Source organism: Drosophila nasuta, chromosome 3 (assembly GCF_023558535.2).
Source record: "Drosophila nasuta strain 15112-1781.00 chromosome 3, ASM2355853v1, whole genome shotgun sequence".
NCBI classification, from domain to species: domain Eukaryota; kingdom Metazoa; phylum Arthropoda; class Insecta; order Diptera; family Drosophilidae; genus Drosophila; species Drosophila nasuta.
The window spans coordinates 18,268,000-18,287,477 of record NC_083457.1 but is presented as its reverse complement, the minus strand read 5'-3'; the positions used below and the strand labels follow the sequence as shown (position 1 = coordinate 18,287,477).

General features: G+C 41.7%; 2 protein-coding genes across 3 annotated transcripts; one reads left to right on the top strand and one right to left on the bottom strand.

The window, feature by feature from the left end:
* Positions 1-2,982: 2,982 nt before the first annotated feature.
* LOC132793718 (titin) lies at positions 2,983-16,228 on the top strand. Its single transcript, XM_060803772.1, has 5 exons — positions 2,983-5,444; positions 6,026-6,292; positions 6,351-6,418; positions 6,478-6,539; positions 6,601-16,228. Exons 1-5 carry the CDS (start codon positions 3,753-3,755, stop codon positions 16,029-16,031), a joined length of 11,520 nt encoding a protein of 3,839 aa, XP_060659755.1. The 5' UTR covers positions 2,983-3,752; the 3' UTR covers positions 16,032-16,228.
* Positions 16,229-16,264: 36 nt separating this feature from the next.
* On the bottom strand, positions 16,265-19,351 carry LOC132793720 (vesicular inhibitory amino acid transporter). 2 transcript variants are annotated; one of them, XM_060803775.1, is made up of 3 exons: positions 19,220-19,351; positions 18,366-18,662; positions 16,265-18,305 (listed from the first exon to the last, which is right to left on the bottom strand). In XM_060803775.1, exons 2-3 carry the CDS (start codon positions 18,605-18,607, stop codon positions 17,009-17,011), a joined length of 1,539 nt encoding a protein of 512 aa, XP_060659758.1. In that variant the 5' UTR covers positions 18,608-18,662; positions 19,220-19,351; the 3' UTR covers positions 16,265-17,008. The 2 variants fall into 2 exon arrangements, with proteins under 2 accessions (XP_060659758.1, XP_060659757.1); XM_060803774.1 differs by having other exon boundaries at positions 18,366-19,350.
* Positions 19,352-19,478: the final 127 nt, after the last annotated feature.

Below are 19,478 nucleotides of genomic sequence, written 5' to 3'. Positions count from 1 at the left end.
TTAGTTATCAGTATGTTCGAATTAATGTCATACATAATTGCAAAAATTGTGCAAAAAAGATTCAACAATACACGAAACCGGCTAAAAGATAAGAAGACTACTATTTGGCAACAAATACATTGACAATGAAAAATATTGCCAAAAAACTCGAGCGTTTTTTGCAAATGTATTAATAATTTATTTATAGATCCGCTGATTAAACAAGCCAACCAGCCAACTGGTGTTTGTTGTTGTGAGTCAATGGAATTGCATAGTGAATCAGTCAAGCGAATAACTTGGTCAGTATTCATCGTACATTTTCTCGTTTCTTGTTAAATCCATACGAGGAAATGATAAAGTAATACTTCTTACAAACATACTGCATGTAATATTATTAAATTTGTATCATAACAAGTTTAGCTAAACGAATTTGCTGTGGCGGCAAAAAGTTCTCAAGAATGTTAGGTAGCTAACGTTTAATGCATGAAAAGGTTAGATAAGATACACAATATGTGTACATTCAGTTTGGTTTGCGATAAAACAAAAATGTTTAGCATTTTTATAGCTTGTACCCATTATATTTGTTTTCGTAATAAGTACTAGTTCATGAGAGACAAGATATTATCTTTACAAGATAGTAAAGTTTTCAGGAAACTTCCTAATGATCCATTACAATTGTGTAAGTTGAGGTTTAGTTTTGTTACCATGAAATCCAGGGTATTTTCAAGCCTGTTTTTTTTTTACTACCTGCTTGCTATCATTTTGGGCTAAACGCAAAAACAATTAGTGTTGTTTTTTACATGAAGTCACGAAGCCACTAGCCAAAACCAAAAACCTTTCGACCATATGGCCCATACCAATTGACGGCTCCACAAACCAGTCTCAGAAACGCACGTAGCAAATGTTTTCGCATTCGAATTTGTATTTAACAAACGCCACTTACTGGACATTCATTCAGCGATTTGAATTGTTTATAATTATTTAACTAAATATACTGACTTTTTAATGTACTCGTATTTATTCTACAATTACGTGAGGCGTCGCTAGCATGACGTCACTGTCAACAAAAAATTAATAAAAAAAAAAGAGAGAGCGGGGCGTCATGCCTTATAAAGAGTACCTGTAAATTATGCATGCAATTTTGGAACCCAAAAAAGTGCAATTCCCTGACAAGTGTATGCCGAATTTTCGGCATTCTCCCAAATAAGGGCTTGACATGGTCTCATTTTATTTTTACCTTGATATGATGGCAGTTGATATGTTTTATTTGCTTTTGGGGTTTAGTTTCTTTTCTCGATTGCTGGAATTAAAATTAATTGAGTGGCGCATAAATTGTATTCGTGCTCGCCTTCATTGCTGTATTTCAAATTCAATTCCAAGGAAAATCTCTGACATGGCAAGAGATGTCATCATCATCTCTCTCTGTGTGTCTCTGTAGAACTCTAGTTAATTGCACAAAATACATAAACAGATATTCGCAATCGTATATGTACATAACTATCTCGAGTTGAATTGGCATGTGCACCAAATTCCAACTGGTTGCATTTTGCTGCCATGTTCTGCATTTGTCTTTTCCATCTACATCTATTTATTTGGATGATGAATTCGGGTCGCTTCGATTGTGCGATGAATTTTTAACTAACTTTTTGTGTTGCCTCTCGTTATGTTTATTTGGTTTTATTTTTGCATTTGTGGCTCGCTTTTTTATTGTCTGTTTGTCTGTTTGTGTTTTTTTGTTTTGTTATTTTCATTTTTGTTTTTTACTCGTGTGTGTCTTGGGGCTGGCTGGCAAACAAGTTTTGATTGAGCGAGAGAGGTTCGCATGAAAATGAGTCTTGACTTGGACTTGGAGAGATGACGTCATGGAAGTGTCGCTTTGAATTAAGCAACAATTGAATTTAGTTTTCTCTACAAGATTTACATTTTGGAGGTCGAATTGTTTAAACTTCAACCTGCCATACTTATATACACATACATATAATACGCTAGTTTAGTAGCTTGCACTGTTCTTGTTTTGGATATATCAACTTCGGGATACATACATATATTTAATCTACTATTATTATGATATTGAATGTCTGGGCACTTTTCATTGACACCCACCAAAGGCCGTTATAAATCAATTAATTAATAAAACTCGACTCATTTCAGCTTGGCATCAATGCACATATGCCACGAGTATATTCCATAAATCTTCTCAAGAAAAAACGTTATAAGCACGGATGCGCCCACGTAGCGCCAAGCTAGACGAAAAAGTAAATGCAAAACATGTTGCTGACTAATTCCACAATGTCATATATGATATTTTACATTGTTGTTTAATTGTGCATCCATCCGCCAGACAACGACGACGACTGCTGCTTAAACTGGCCAATTTTGGGCCTTTGAGCTAATTCTACAGATCTCCGATCAAACCATCATAGGCAGCATTTAGTCCGGTAAATAATGAGAGAGGGCAAAGAGAGTGCAAAAAAGCCGCTAGCGCTCATCAAGCAGCTGTTTGTTTGGCTTTTTTATGGCTACTTTCGAATTGAGCAGAATTTTGTTGTTTTCATTTTGTATTTATTGGCTTATTGAACTCGCTGCGTGGCACAAAAACAACAACAACAACAAAAATGAAGGTGCTGAGCGTCTAACCTACGCATTTTAACTCTCCGCACAACCACACACATAGAACACACATACAGTTACACCCAGCATACATAACTCAAATGGCAACCTACGCTGCTGTTGCTGCTGTTGGTGTTGTTGTTGTTGTTGTTGGTTTTCAGTCTGGCCCGAAGTCGGGCCTGGCTTTTTTGCCTTTTGTGAAGGCGAATCGCTCCGTTGTGTGCGTCTCGCTCGCACGCACATGTACACCAGCCAGCCAACGCTTTGGCGCAAAGCCCACGAATGCTTTTGCCGCTGTCGCTGCTGCCGTTGCTGCTGCTGCTGCTGCTGCTAGCGGCAGAGCGCAACAGATACGGTCGAAAGCGGTTCCAGACACCAGCAGCGTTGATCAGTACGTTTTGAGTTGTGCTTCGCGACGGTTGCTGATCTTTCAAGTGCTACGACGAATACGAAATATGAAATACAAGTTTGCCACCAATTGAGCATCTAAGTGAACAACACTACAAAAAAAAAAAAATCAGAAAATAAAAAACAAAAACGTCTCTGTATTTGTCTCTATCTCTGGCTGTGCCTCTATCTCTCCGTGCCGTGTATAAGTGTGTGTGTGTGCTAAGCTTTTACGCTCCCGCTCCCACTGCCGCTTCGGTTACCGCTCTACGCTCAATACGCTCACGCTCCCGCTCACGATCAAGTGTGCCGCCGTCTGTCAGTGTGTGCGTGCGACGACAGTGCCACCGTTTGTCATTTTCAACTTGAACTATGGTTCGCGCATACGTATAACAAAAAAAATTACGAACAACAACAACAAAACACAAAATCAAACACACTATAACAATATTTAAAAATAAGTATTTCGACATTCCGACGTGGAAATTAGGAGACACCACAAAAAAATAAATACACATTCATACACACCTACGTAATTTAGTCGTTAAACTTAGTGCCAAACCAAGCGATAATTGTGATTAATAACAACGAAAATATATACATACATACATATATATATAACGAAAGCGAAATAAACGAAAACGAGTACGAGTAACAAAAGACCATAACAAATATCTATAATTTTGTTAAAGTCATTAAAATAACAACAAGCACACACATTTTTCACGACACACAGTCAGCGATTACCTCATCTGTGTGAAAATATAGCAAGCAAAATGGTATCAAAAAGCAATAAAAAGAAACAAGTGTCGCAGTCGCAGCAGCAGCAGCAGCAGCAGCAGCCGCCGCCAGCAACATCGAGCACAACAACATCAACAACGGCCTCGGCGACCAAATTAACCAAAAAACTGGGGCCAAATGCGATGGCCACGTTAACAACCAACAGCAGCTCCACTTCCATGGAACACGAATCAGTCTCTTATGGCATACCAGAGACTGGTCCAAGCACCAGTACTGGGGGTGGTGGCACTCTATTGGCAACGTCCTCCTCAACTGCTGCGGGGGGTAAAAGCTACAGCTCCAGTTCATACACATCGAAATCTCAGTCACAGTCACAGCAATCGGAGCAGCTATATCATAGTAGCAGCACTAGCAAGATCTCGAGGGATTATTCCAACGAGAAGATCATATCATCGATTGATCTGCTCGAAAGTGAAAAAAAGGAACCGGTCTTCTCTGTCCCCATTGAGGTGGTCGAGATCACAACACCTGGTGGCGGTGGCAGCAGCGGTGTCATAATGTCGTCTGCCAGTGGCAGCGGCAGCATTTCCAAAATGTATGCCTCCTCGTCAAAAACGTCAAGTCAGCAGCAGGCGAGCTCAAGCTCCAGCTACTTTGAGTCGACAACCAGTTCGAGTCAGCAGCAGCAGCAGCTACAGCAACAGCAGCAGCAGATACAGCAACAGCAACAGCGCAGCAGCAGCAGCAACAGCGCAAGCGAAACGCTCATTGCAAGCGAGAGAGCGGCTACCGGTATGACATCATCGTCGTCGTTGTCGAGCAGCAAATATGTAGATGTTGCCGAACAGGTTGCTATCGATAGCAGCAACAGCAACAGCAAGAGCACGAATATCAACACCAACACCATCAAGAGCAGCAACATGAATACCAGTCAGAGTCACAGTCACAGCACAAACATCAACAGCAGCAACGTCAGCAATACTAACATCATCAGCAGCAGCAGCGAATCTCAGAGCGTGGCCAAGTCAGCTGCTGTGGGTGCTTTGGATACGTCATCGTCAGCAACGACAACGATGACGTCGTCACAGCGCATGGTGCGCGAACCGGTCGCGACCACAACAAACGCGACCAACGCGGCGACGTCATCAACGACCGACACACGACGTAACGATAAAGTGGCCAGCACAGCTGTTAGTGCTAGTGATGTGAATGTGGACAGAGTAACGTCTAGCAACAAACAGGTCAGCGAAAGCACCATCAATCAGAGCAGCAGCACCAGCAAACAGTCGACAACGTCGTCCAAGAAAGAAGTCTACGATGTGAAGACAAAAACCTGGAGCGAGTATAGCGATGGCACCTCACGGACCACCAACAAAAAGGCGCCTACATTTGAGCGTTACGTTAGTAAGGATTCGGATGGCACTACGAAAGTGACATATAAGAAGAAGATCTACGACAGACGCAACAATAGGTGGCGCGTGGTCGATGAGCGCACCGTGGACAGCACTAATGATGTGGGCTATCCCGAAATAGTCGATGATGTCATAAATACCACAACCACAACATATACGACAAAGGTGTACGATACGAAGCTCGGCAAGTGGACGGTCGTCGACGAGAAATCGTACACTGATACGAAAGCCTTTGTACCGAATGACATTGCTCGTGAAATCGAAAAAGATAATACCGATGTGGCAAACATAACGACCACCACTGAAGTGACAAAGGTAAGTGGGGGCTAGCGGATAGTCGATACCCGGTACATGGGTGTGTTCTTCTACGCATATGAGTATGTGAAACCATTTCGGGGGTGTGTTACGGTCCACTCTCCGAGAATGTGATTAATGATACCCAGGCATTACTACTAGGTAAACGCGACAAGCTCTCCTGAGAGTATAATAAATTCATTATGTTCGGCATTCCACAATTAAGGAAGAGACACGATTGCATTAAATATTGTTTATAATTTTTTGGTTTGTCGCCAGAGTCGGTTTGTCTGTCTGTTCGTAAAAACAACTAAGACTTTTTGATAATAAGAGGTGGATCCACAAAAATTATGACATTAATTTATCAGCAGTCTATTATCAGTCTCACTAAAAAAATAACTAAAAACGAACAAGGTGAATCTAAGTTTAATAATATAAACTTTTTTGTTACTTAAAGAACAATTCTTGTAACAAGGCAACAAGGTGAAGTTCGCTTGGCTAAGTCATACGTTAAGTTTCGTAGAAAACTTGATATTAAAGTACATTTGCTTCTTTAAACTATCTTATTGCTTAATATCCTGTTATTTTTATTTGTATTTTAGATATTTGATGCGAGCATTAACGATTGGCGCGTTTTGGACGAAAAGGTGCACACCGATGTCATTGAAAAAATTGTGGAGGCTCCCAAAAAGACCATATATGTTGACGAGTTTGTGGAAATTGAAAAGAACACATCCATTTCGGAAAACAATGAGAATATAACCTTGAATCTGAACGAAACATCGAAACACAAAAATATTACTGAGAATATTTATGATGAACTCGATTATGTCCGGACTGACAAAAAGCGTTTAGACGATTCAGTTACCGTAAGCAACCGCACATATAATTTCAAGTTATGCATTAATTAAAAAATATTTATTTCAGCGTGGAGTCGAAAAAAACAAATTCACGACACACAGCGAGCGGTGCATCTGCGAAATCTGCACTTGCGGGTAAGTTGATTTAATTATCAAACTTTTCCTGAAAATTGTACTAAATCTCAATTTTTTAGACGTCATCACTGTTCTACTAGCAAAACGAAATCTACTGAAAACACCATTGTCGAAGTAGATGGTAAGGATCGATGATATAAAATGTAACTGTACTTTCTAACTATGCGTATTTAAATCATTAGATAACGTCGACGAAACTTACACAAGGATACGGACAAACACTTGGTCAAAGAAAGATGAACACACTTCCAAGAAAAATGAAGATATTCTCGTTGATTATATTGTCATAAAGAAACCAGAAGATAATCTGAAAACCGGAGGTGAATTCACAGCCCCAGAAAAAGAACCCTATATGCCAGGCGAAAAACGTGAGAAAATCGTACATACTGATACTTTACGTTTGGATGGAGAAATGACTTTTGTAGAAAAAGAAGAGTATCAATTTGTTACCCGTCCTGGATATGTCAAGCCGTCAGATAATCTTAAACAAGAGGGAGAATTCTATAGCCCGGAGAAACCAAAGTACCAGCCTGGAGAACGTCCTTCTCAAGTTAGGCCAGAGGATAACTTGAAAAACGAAGGAGAATTTTATGTACCAGAAAAACCTGGGTATAGACCTGCAGAGCGACCCGTTCAGAAAAAACCGGAAGATAACTTGAAAAACGAGGGCGAATTTTATACTCCAGAAAAACCAGGATATAGACCTGCAGAGCGGCCTGTGCAAAAGAAGCCAGAAGATAACTTAAGGAACGAAGGAGAATTCTATGTTCCAGAAAAACCGGGCTTTAAACCTGCAGAGAGGACTGAGAGAATTATAAGAAAAGATAACCTGCGAAACGAAGGTGAAATGACTTTCATTGAGAGGGAAGAGTATCAATATGTAGTTCGCCCAGAGCAGGTAAAGCCAACTGATAACTTGAAGAACGAGGGTGAATTTTACGCTCCAGAGAAACCTCAGTATAGGCCAGGAGAGCGTCCGTCTCAAGTTAGACCCGAAGACAACCTTAAGAATGAAGGCGAATTCTATACACCTGAGAAACCCAAATTCAGACCTGCAGAACGTCCATCTCAAGTAAGACCAGAAGATAATTTGAAAAACGAAGGTGAATTCTACGTACCCGAGAAGCCTGGATATAAGCCAGCAGAACGCCCTGTCCAAAAGAAGCCTGAAGATAATCTAAGGAATGAAGGCGAATTCTACGCTCCAGAGAAACCACAGTATAGGCCAGGAGAGCGTCCCTCTCAAGTTAGACCCGAAGACAACCTTAAGAATGAAGGCGAATTCTATACACCTGAGAAACCCAAATTCAGACCTGCAGAACGTCCATCTCAAGTAAGACCAGAAGATAATTTGAAAAACGAAGGTGAATTCTACGTACCCGAGAAGCCTGGATATAAGCCAGCAGAACGCCCTGTCCAAAAGAAGCCTGAAGATAATCTAAAGAATGAAGGCGAATTTTACGCTCCAGAGAAACCACAGTATAGGCCAGGAGAACGTCCCTCTCAAGTTAGACCCGAAGACAACCTTAAGAATGAAGGTGAATTCTATACACCTGAGAAGCCCAAATTCCGACCTGCAGAGCGTCCATCTCAAGTAAGACCAGAAGATAATTTGAAAAACGAAGGTGAATTCTATGTACCCGAGAAGCCTGGATATAAGCCAGCAGAACGCCCTGTCCAAAAGAAGCCTGAAGATAATCTAAAGAATGAAGGCGAATTCTACGCTCCAGAGAAACCACAGTATAGGCCAGGAGAGCGTCCCTCCCAAGTTAGACCTGAAGACAACCTTAAGAATGAAGGCGAATTCTATACACCTGAGAAACCCAAATTTAGACCTGCAGAACGTCCAGTTCAAAAGAAACCCGAGGACAATTTAAAGAATGAGGGAGAGTTCTACGCTCCAGAAAAGCCAAAGTATGTACCTGGAGAACGTCCGTCTCAAGTAAGACCAGAAGATAACTTGAAAAATGAAGGCGATTTCTATACCCCGGAGAAACCTCAATTCAGGCCAGCAGAACGTCCAGTTCAGAAAAAACCTGAAGACAATTTGAAGAATGAAGGTGAATTTTATGTTCCAGAAAAACCAGGATTTAGGCCTGCAGAAAGAATTGAAAAAATTATCAGAAAGGATAATCTGCGCAACGAGGGAGAAATGACGTTTGTAGAGAGGGAAGAGTATCAATATGTTGTTCGACCAGATCAAGTAAGACCCACTGATAACTTAAAGAATGAAGGGGAATTTTACGCACCAGAGAAGCCTAAGTACAAGCCAGCGGAGCGCCCAGCCCAAGTCAAGCCAGAAGATAATTTGAAAAACGAAGGAGAATTTTATGTTCCTGAAAAACCAGGATATCAACCAGCCGAGAGAATCGAAAGAATTATCAGAAAGGATAACTTACGTAATGAAGGTGAAATGACGTTCGTGGAAAGAGAAGAATATCAGTATGTTGTTCGTCCAGAGCAAGTCAGACCAATCGACAATTTGAAAAATGAAGGAGAATTCTACACACCCGAGAAACCGAAGTTCAAACCTGCAGAGCGTCCAGTTCAGAAGAAACCGGAGGATAACTTGAAGAATGAGGGAGAATTCTACGCACCTGAGAAACCGAAATACACACCGGGAGAAAGACCTAGTCAAGTTAGACCAGAGGATAACTTGAAGAATGAAGGCGAGTTTTACACTCCAGAGAAACCTCAATTTAGGCCTGCAGAACGTCCAGTCCAAAAGAAACCGGAGGATAACTTGAAGAATGAGGGAGAATTTTACGCTCCGGAGAAACCGAAATACACACCGGGAGAAAGACCGAGTCAAGTTAGACCAGAAGATAACTTGAAAAATGAGGGCGAATTCTATGCACCAGAAAAACCACAATTCCGACCTGCAGAACGGCCAGTTCAGAAAAAACCAGAGGACAATTTGAAAAATGAAGGTGAATTCTACGCTCCCGAGAAGCCCAAGTATACACCCGGTGAACGGCCAAGTCAAGTGAGACCAGAAGATAATTTGAAGAATGAGGGTGAATTCTATACTCCAGAGAAACCTAAGTACAGGCCTGCAGAAAGACCAACTCAAGTACGGCCGGAGGATAATTTGAAAAATGAAGGAGAATTCTATGTTCCAGAGAAACCAGGATATCGACCAGCAGAGAAAATTGAAAGAATTATCAGAAAGGATAACTTGCGTAATGAGGGAGAAATGACGTTTGTGGAGAGAGAAGAATATCAATATGTTGTTCGCCCAGAACAAGTGAGACCAACTGATAACTTAAAGAATGAAGGCGAATTTTACACTCCAGAGAAACCGAAATTCAGGCCAGCAGAGCGTCCAGTTCAGAAGAAGCCTGAGGATAATCTAAAGAATGAAGGAGAGTTTTACGCACCGGAGAAGCCTAAATACATGCCAGGAGAACGACCAAGTCAAGTTAGACCAGAAGATAACTTAAAGAATGAAGGCGAATTCTACACTCCAGAGAAACCTCAATTTAGGCCAGCAGAACGTCCAGTCCAAAAGAAACCGGAGGATAACTTAAAGAATGAGGGAGAATTCTACGCTCCAGAGAAACCTAAATACACACCCGGAGAGAGACCGAGTCAAGTTAGACCAGAGGATAACTTGAAGAATGAAGGCGAATTTTACGCACCAGAGAAACCTCAATTCAGACCTGCAGAGCGTCCAGTCCAAAAGAAACCGGAGGATAACTTGAGAAATGAGGGAGAATTTTACGCTCCTGAGAAGCCGAAATACATGCCTGGAGAACGACCGAGTCAAGTTAGACCAGAAGATAACTTGAAAAATGAGGGTGAGTTCTATACACCTGAGAAACCACAGTTCCGGCCAGCAGAACGTCCAGTTCAGAAAAAACCAGAGGATAATTTGAAGAACGAGGGTGAATTCTACGCTCCCGAGAAACCCAAGTATACACCCGGTGAACGGCCAAGTCAAGTTAGACCAGAAGATAATTTGAAGAATGAGGGTGAATTCTATACTCCAGAGAAACCTAAGTACAGGCCTGCAGAAAGACCAACTCAAGTTAGGCCGGAGGATAATTTGAAAAATGAAGGAGAATTCTATGTTCCAGAGAAACCAGGATATCGACCAGCAGAGAAAATTGAAAGAATTATCAGAAAGGATAACTTGCGTAATGAAGGAGAAATGACTTTTGTGGAGAGAGAAGAATATCAATATGTTGTTCGCCCAGAGCAAGTGAGACCAACTGATAACTTAAAGAATGAAGGCGAATTTTACACTCCAGAGAAACCGAAATTCAGGCCAGCAGAACGTCCAGTCCAAAAGAAACCGGAGGATAACTTGAAGAATGAGGGAGAATTCTACGCTCCGGAGAAACCGAAATACACACCGGGAGAGAGACCGAGTCAAGTTAGACCAGAAGACAATTTGAAAAATGAGGGCGAATTTTATGCTCCAGAAAAACCACAGTTCCGCCCTGCAGAACGTCCAGTTCAAAAGAAACCGGAGGATAATTTGAAGAATGAGGGAGAATTCTACGCTCCCGAGAAGCCCAAGTATACACCCGGTGAACGGCCAAGTCAAGTTAGACCAGAAGATAATTTGAAGAATGAGGGTGAATTCTATACTCCAGAGAAACCTAAGTACAGGCCTGCAGAAAGACCAACTCAAGTTAGGCCGGAGGATAATTTGAAAAATGAAGGAGAATTCTATGTTCCAGAGAAACCAGGATATCGACCAGCAGAGAAAATTGAAAGAATTATCAGAAAGGATAACTTGCGTAATGAAGGAGAAATGACTTTTGTGGAGAGAGAAGAATATCAATATGTTGTTCGCCCAGAACAAGTGAGACCAACTGATAACTTAAAGAATGAAGGCGAATTTTACACTCCGGAGAAACCGAAATTCAGGCCGGCGGAGCGTCCAGTTCAAAAGAAGCCTGAGGATAATCTAAAGAATGAAGGCGAATTTTACGCACCGGAGAAGCCTAAATACATGCCAGGAGAACGACCAAGTCAAGTTAAACCAGAAGATAACTTGAAGAATGAAGGCGAATTCTACACTCCAGAGAAACCTAAATACACACCCGGAGAGAGACCAAGTCAAGTTAGACCAGAGGATAACTTGAAGAATGAAGGCGAATTTTACACTCCAGAGAAGCCTCAATTTAGGCCAGCAGAACGTCCAGTTCAGAAGAAACCAGAAGACAATTTGAGGAACGAAGGTGAATTCTACGCCCCAGAGAAGCCGAAATACATGCCTGGAGAACGACCAAGTCAAGTTAGACCAGAAGATAACTTGAAGAATGAAGGCGAATTCTACACTCCAGAGAAACCTCAATTTAGGCCAGCAGAACGCCCAGTTCAGAAGAAACCCGAGGACAACTTGAAAAATGAAGGAGAATTCTATGTGCCAGAGAAACCAGGATATAGACCAGCGGAGAGGACTGAAAAAATCATTCGTCAGGATAACTTGCGCAACGAAGGGGAAATGACATTTGTAGAGAAAGTAGAGTATCAATATGTTGTTCGACCTGAACAAGTTAAGCCAACCGATAACTTGAAGAATGAAGGAGAATTCTATGCACCGGAAAAGCCCAAGTACTTGCCTGGTGAACGACCAAGCCAAGTCAGACCAGAAGATAATTTGAAGAACGAGGGCGAATTCTACACACCTGAGAAACCAAAATTCCGACCTGCAGAGCGTCCAGTTCAGAAGAAACCGGAGGACAACTTGAAGAATGAAGGCGATTTCTACGCTCCAGAGAAGCCCAAATATATACCAGGAGAACGGCCAAGTCAAGTTAGACCCGAAGATAACTTGAAGAATGAAGGCGAATTCTACACACCCGAGAAACCCAAGTTTAAACCGGCTGAACGTCCAGTTCAGAAGAAACCAGAAGACAATTTGAAGAATGAAGGAGATTTCTACGCTCCGGAGAAGCCCAAATATATACCAGGAGAACGGCCAAGTCAAGTTAGACCCGAAGATAACTTGAAGAACGAGGGAGAATTTTACACACCAGAGAAACCCAAGTTTAAGCCCGCAGAACGTCCAATCCAGAAGAAGCCCGAGGACAATTTGAAAAATGAAGGGGAATTTTATGTACCAGAGAAACCAGGATTTAGACCAGCAGAGAAAACTGAAAGAATCATTCGAAAGGATAACTTGCGCAACGAAGGTGAAATGACGTTTGTGGAGAAAGTAGAGTATCAATATGTTGTTCGACCTGAACAAGTTAAGCCAACCGATAACTTGAAGAATGAAGGAGAATTCTATGCACCGGAAAAGCCCAAGTACTTGCCTGGTGAACGACCAAGCCAAGTCAGACCAGAAGATAATTTGAAGAACGAGGGCGAATTCTACACACCCGAGAAACCAAAATTCCGACCTGCAGAGCGTCCAGTTCAGAAGAAACCGGAGGACAACTTGAAGAATGAAGGCGATTTCTACGCTCCAGAGAAGCCCAAATATATACCAGGAGAACGGCCAAGTCAAGTTAGACCCGAAGATAACTTGAAGAATGAAGGCGAATTCTACACACCCGAGAAACCCAAGTTTAAACCGGCTGAACGTCCAGTTCAGAAGAAACCAGAAGACAATTTGAAGAATGAAGGTGAATTTTATGCTCCGGAAAAACCAAAATACATGCCAGGTGAACGACCATCTCAAGTTAGACCAGAAGATAATTTGAAGAATGAAGGCGATTTCTACACTCCAGAGAAACCTAAATTCCGGCCTGCAGAACGTCCAGTTCAAAAAAAACCTGAAGACAATTTGAGGAATGAAGGCGAATTCTATGTTCCAGAAAAACCAGGATTTAGGCCTGCGGAGAAAAATGAAAGAATCATTCGGAAAGACAACTTGCGCAACGAAGGTGAAATGACGTTTGTGGAGAAAGAAGAATATCAATATGTTGTTCGACCGGAACAGGTTAGGCCAACAGACAATTTGAAAAATGAAGGAAAATTTTACGCTCCTGAGAAACCTAAGTATTTGCCCGGTGAACGCCCGTCTCAAGTTAAGCCTGAAGATAACTTAAAGAATGAAGGCGAATTCTATACACCAGAAAAGCCCAAGTTCAAGCCTGCCGAACGACCAGTTCAGAAGAAGCCGGAAGATAATTTAAAGAATGAAGGGGAATTCTATGCGCCAGAGAAACCTAAGTATAGGCCAGGAGATCGTCCATCCCAAGTCAGACCAGAAGATAACTTGAAAAATGAAGGCAAGTTCTACGTTCCTGAAAAACCTGGCTTTAAACCTGCTGAGCGACCAGTTCAAAAGAAACCAGAGGATAACTTGAAAAATGAAGGAGAATTCTTTACTCCAGAGAAACCAAAGTATAGGCCAGCAGAAAAAACGGAAAGAATCATCAGAAAAGACAACTTACGTAATGAGGGGGAAATGACCTTTACTGAAAAGAAGGAGTACCAGTATGTTGTTCGTCCGGAACAGGTTAGGCCAACGGATAACTTGAAGAACGAAGGAGAATTCTACGCTCCAGAAAAACCTGGCTTTAAGCCTGCAGAAAGACCTAAACAAAAGAAACCGCAAGATAATTTGAAAACTCCTGAGGGCAAAATGTATATTCCTGAAAAGGAAGAATTTAAACCTGCAGACAAGGTCAAGACTATTATCAGGAAAGACAACTTAAAGAATGAGGGCACAATGACATTTACAAAGAAAGAAGAATACCATTACACAACTAGACCCGATCAGGTAAAGCCAAGTGATAACTTAAAGATGGATGGACCATTTTATGCGCCTGAGAAACCTACATTCAAACCTGCAGAGCGACCGACTCAGAAAAAACCCAAGGATAATTTGAAACAAGAAGGTGAATTTTATAAAAGAACTGATAGAACTGAAACCGATAGTACTACACTGGAGACTGTTAGAAGGGAGACACCAAAGCGACCGGTGGATAATTTGAAGTTAGAAGGCCCTATGTCAGTGACAAGAAAAGATGATTACAAAACGACTTCTAATAAGACTACAGTGGATAGGGTTCAGCGAACACAGAAATACAAACATAATAGCTCATCGATTAGTTTGGGAACGGATACAACCATTCTAAAGACAACCAACCAGATGAACTTTGTGTCTGGCAAGGATGCAGTTAAACAAACGGATGCCAACAGCCAGAATCCAGTCGATGGCCTTATAATTGTATCTACAAAGAAGGTCACCACTGTAGTTGGTGGTCGAGCTAAAAAGGAACCGGAAACCGAGTATGTTAAGAGACCAGCAAAAATAAATGTCATCGAGAATGTGTCAAAGAAATCGACTACAACCAACATTGAGAATACTCAGAACATACATAAAGAGACAACATCGATGCAAAGAAATCTCAATATTGTTGATAAATCAACAGTAAATTCTGAAAGGATTCGCGGATCGACAATTGACAGAAACGCCCTTGAGTCCTCCACATCGACAACAAATCAAGGCAGTTCAGTAATCAACAATGTAACTGGAACTGGAGGCTCAACAACTCACTTAGTTTCTAGTAAGAATGTTAATGGAGGAACTACGTCTCATGTGGTCGGTGGAAGTTCGATAGTTAAGAATGTGACAGATAGCTCAAGTTCTAGAGTGATTGAAAACAGTTCCGTAACGAAGAACGTCACATCACGTAACCAGCATTCAGTTACAAATAATATTACTGGTAGCACCACCCATCATGTAACTGGCAACAATATTACTGGTGGCACTACAACCCATGTATCTGGTAATAATATTACTGGTAGCTCAACCCAACATGTAACAGGCAATAATATTACCGGTGGCTCTACAACCCATGTGTCTGGTAATAACATCACAGGCAGCACCACACATCACGTAACTGGCAGTAATACCACGACCAATAACATTACCAACAGCTCAACGTCCCATGTGTCCTCATCCAAGCACTTCCATCACAGAAAGAGCGAATTCTCTTCCGAAGCCGATGTCTCCAATTCCATATTCCATCGCAAGAACGTGACAAACGATTCAAATGCAGTCAACAGCAGCCTGACTTCGACTGGCAAGATGCAGCGCAAGAGTATACTAAATCTACATGAGCAACCCTCGAGCCAATCTAATGATCGCCAGAGCTACAGCAGCATCCATCGCCAGAATAGGGAGACAGACTTGAATACTAGCTATTCTAATGATCGTCGCAGCTGCAGCGTACACAAGGAGAACAAGGAGCATCAGACAAAGAGCTCCTCTTCGACCAACATGTCTCGAATCATATCGGGAGGCGTTGACAACGGCAATGCTAACAGATCAAACCTGGAAAGGACGACAGTCACCCGCTCCTACGTCTCGGGTGGCATTGACTTCCCCTCCCAATCGCATACTGAAAGGCATGTAACACGTCATCGTGGAAGCGGTAGCCAACATGTGTCCAGTGGTATCGATTTTCCCTCCTCCTCCTATAACGCCCATAGTCATACGGAACGTGTCATGACCTCACGTCGTGGCAATCAATCCTCTATTAGTTTGGGCAACGACAAGTTCACTGGTTCCAGTCTCTATAAGAGCGAATATATAACTGCCCCAACAACGACAACCTGTGCTGTGCATAAGATTAAACAAGGTGCATTCCAACATACCAGAAGTACTCACGATCATAAGTTCTATAAGACCTCCAATTAGGGGATCTGCACATATCGTTTGTACGTCTTGTCTTGTCTTCTTTACACATATCATAATCGTATCTTAGTGCCTAAAATTCCATGACAATATTTTTTATACAATAACTAATACTTACCTAATAAATAAAAATAAAGCAAAAACAAAACAAAAATTGAAATATTACAACATTAACAAATAAAGCAAAAATTCAAAAATCACTTTTCGACAGTTTCCTTTTTTGTGGGAATTTTTGAAACATTTTTTTTTTTTTGAGGAATCTTCGAATCAACGTGAGATGATGTTTTTATTGAGAATTTTAAAAGATGCTAGTGTCGTTTTTAAAGGCTATTATTATCATATGTATAAGTACAGTAACTGTATAATTAATCGCTTAAAAAAACGCATTCAACTATGTATATGTATATATATACTGGTATATAAATAAACAATGAGTTCTATCTATTTGGTAATAGACTTACTCGTAGTACCATAAATACGACGAGTACATTACATTTATTACATTATTTTCATTATTTTTATTTTGTATAATGGTTTATTGTTCTCTCATTTCTTGAGTTTTCCCTCTATATATATGTGTATATATTTTCATACAATAAATATCAATAATCTCTTTTTTTTTTTAAATACTCGTTCGTTTATGTATATATATATATAATCGGTACTTAAATTAGCTTAGGATTTTTATATTGTTTGTTTGTTTGTTTGGAAGACATTTGTTCGCTTGTTTTGGAAGACTTGCGTTTCATTTCTTATAAACTAGGATTATTGTTCTTTCATTGCATTAACATCTGCTAACTTCTGCTTTTGGCATATCATACAACATGAATTATATGGTAACTATATAGTTTTTGGAAGACTTTTTATGTTGTAAGTAGTTTGCCTAAAAGCCAACAATATTCGAGTATGTTTGACCATTGTGATAACTTAGTAATCTATAAAAAAAGACTTTAGTACTCGTAACAATTGGAAGAGTTCGCTTAAAATGGAAGACCGATTTCGAATGCATTAATCAGGGCATTGCCAGAGTCATAGATGCCAATAACGCCGAAGAGTACGCCTAACGCTATGATGAGGTAGTCCTTAGCAATTTCTTTCTGATCGAGCAGATGACCCTTGATCTTGATGTGAAAATAGCAGGGCCAAATAAAACTCAACATGGTGCCCGTAAAGCTGCCAATGAAGCCCATCAGTATCGAAAAGTGTGGTATAAATATGGCCATAAGTATGGTGGACACAATAACGCCCACCCGGAAGCCCAGGCCCCACACTTTCAATTCACCATCCAGATTCCAAATGGTCGGAAATTTGGTCTTTGGCGGTCCACGGAAGAAGTTACGCTCGAGCAGCTCACAGGCAGCATAGTATGGCAATGGATAACTGAGAATGGCCTTGATGACCAGAAAGAAGTTCACTAATCCCTTAAAGCCCTGCGAGTGCAGATTATTGGTGATCACCTGCTGTGTGTCATTCTGGAAGGTGAGGAAGCAAATGTAACCGAAGCCTGCCTTGAATATCGCTGCAGCAATGTGCGACCAGTCCAGCATCCAATTGAATTTTGAACGATCTATCATGTTGCCCTCGAGGGTGGGCAGAAATATCTGAGAGGTATAGGAGAAGACAATGACGCCCAGTGAAATGGGAAAGTTCTCCATGTCAATGCTCCAACGGACCTTGGACCAGCCCCAATCACCGATCTGCAGCAGACAATAGCCGAGTATGACGGCATTAATCACAATATGTGACATGGTACACCAGAACGACAGCGTCGACACCATTTTCAGGGACTTGAGGAAACCCATGGGCAGCAAAAAGATGCCCACGAACAGCATCCAGGAGCGTGAATCGAACGAACCCTGCGGATAGGTGCCGGCCAGCAGATCGCCACAGACCACAACATACAAAATGCAGGTCATCAACAGCTCAATTAGCTGGGCAATGCTGACGGCACGCGCTCCTAACTTGGGACCGAAACATACCTTGGCTATGGCCACATAACTGTCACGCACACGCACCATCTGACCCGTGCTAGGATCCGGTTCGTAGAGGCACTGCACCAACACTTTGCCGGTGTAGCAGCAGATGTGAGCGATGCCCACCATGGCAATGATGGCCCAGTAGCCGCCGTGTAGTACTGCAAATGGCAGCGATACGATGAACATGCCCTGGATGGCATTCGTTACATTCCAGCCGGCCTGGAACTCGTCGATCTTGGAGCCGCCGCCACCTTCACCCTCGCAAACGAAAGAGCTGCCCTCCGAGGCAATGCTGCCTTGCCTGTAAATGTCAGAGAATATCAATGAATGAGCTGCTTATTGCAGTTTCGTTAAGACGCACCTGAAGCCATCGGTTTGCTGGTATCTGCCATCGTACTCGTTGAACGATGTGCTTTGGTATTCGTTTTTGTAATCACCCTCAGCATCGTCATTTGACCAGCCGCCACCATTTCGAAATGGATTCGAGCTCATCTCTGTGGGCTGATCACAGCCATTGGCAGCATCGCCAGCGGCCATCTCGTTGCCGCCTGGTGGAAACATCGCCTGACCTTGAGACTGGGCAAAGTTCTGTTGGGGATTCATGCTGGAGCTGGTACCCGGCGGTTGTTGATAATCCTTGCGCTCTGGAATTTGCTGTCTGGCCGTTTGCATGGCCACATTGAGTATGTTCTTCAATGGTGGCAATGGCGTTGCTTTCAATTTCGTTATGAATGACATGTTAATAGCTCAAACTGTTTTTATCTGGTGGGGTGGTTTACAAATGGATGTGGATGCTGAGCTAAACTGATGCTGAGGCTGATGCTGAAGCTGAAGCTGATGGTGGAAGTGGTGGAATTTTCGTTTTGGTTATGGTGGTGGTGGTGGTGGGTGGGATGACGGCGGCCCCTTTTTTGGCTATCAAGTAGTGCGAATTGTACGCTTTAGATGCTGATGCTGAAGCTTATCGATTTTGTAGTTGAATGGCAGAAATGTTGTCGAATTTCGTTTCGTTTTGTTTCGTTATTGCTTGAACTTAACTTAAAGAGCATTAATTAATTAAAAGAATTCATCGATTCGAAACTGAACACAATTTTTGATTCACTTTCAAATTTAATTGCTGATTTTTTTTCTATTTTTTTTTTTTTTTGCTAACAAATTTGATTTTGTAGCGCACAAGCGTTTGCCTTTTTAGATTTTATACACATGTTTGCTCACTTAGCTTAACTGCAACGCTGTTTGCATTTCCTTCCAGTCGAAATCAAGTCGAATTAAATTGAATAAATAATTAATTCAAATTTTATGTAACGTTGTTGGAAAATCCTTCTTCAGCCCAGCAGCGCAGCGCAGCAAGAAAAGAAAACTCGCTTCGTTTTCGCTTTCGCTTTTGCTTTTGCCATCAAAAACTCGCATTGCGCAGCCGCCGAGTGGGCTGTGTATTGGTTGCACAGTGTCAGGTGGCAGATGTGGCATGTGG

Bases quoted from the DNA above. Each gene is read 5' to 3' on its own strand.
- LOC132793718 (XM_060803772.1), top strand. From the start codon at position 3,753: ATGGTATCAAAAAGCAATAAAAAGAAACAAGTGTCGCAGTCGCAGCAG. The intron at 6,293-6,350 runs GTAAGCAACCGC...TATTTATTTCAG, and splicing joins GTTTAGACGATTCAGTTACC to CGTGGAGTCGAAAAAAACAA. The intron at 6,419-6,477 runs GTAAGTTGATTT...TCAATTTTTTAG, and splicing joins TGCGAAATCTGCACTTGCGG to ACGTCATCACTGTTCTACTA.
- LOC132793720 (XM_060803774.1), bottom strand. From the start codon at position 18,742: ATGTCATTCATAACGAAATTGAAAGCAACGCCATTGCCACCATTGAAG. The intron at 18,306-18,365 runs GTGCGTCTTAAC...TGACATTTACAG, and splicing joins CAGCAAACCGATGGCTTCAG to GCAAGGCAGCATTGCCTCGG.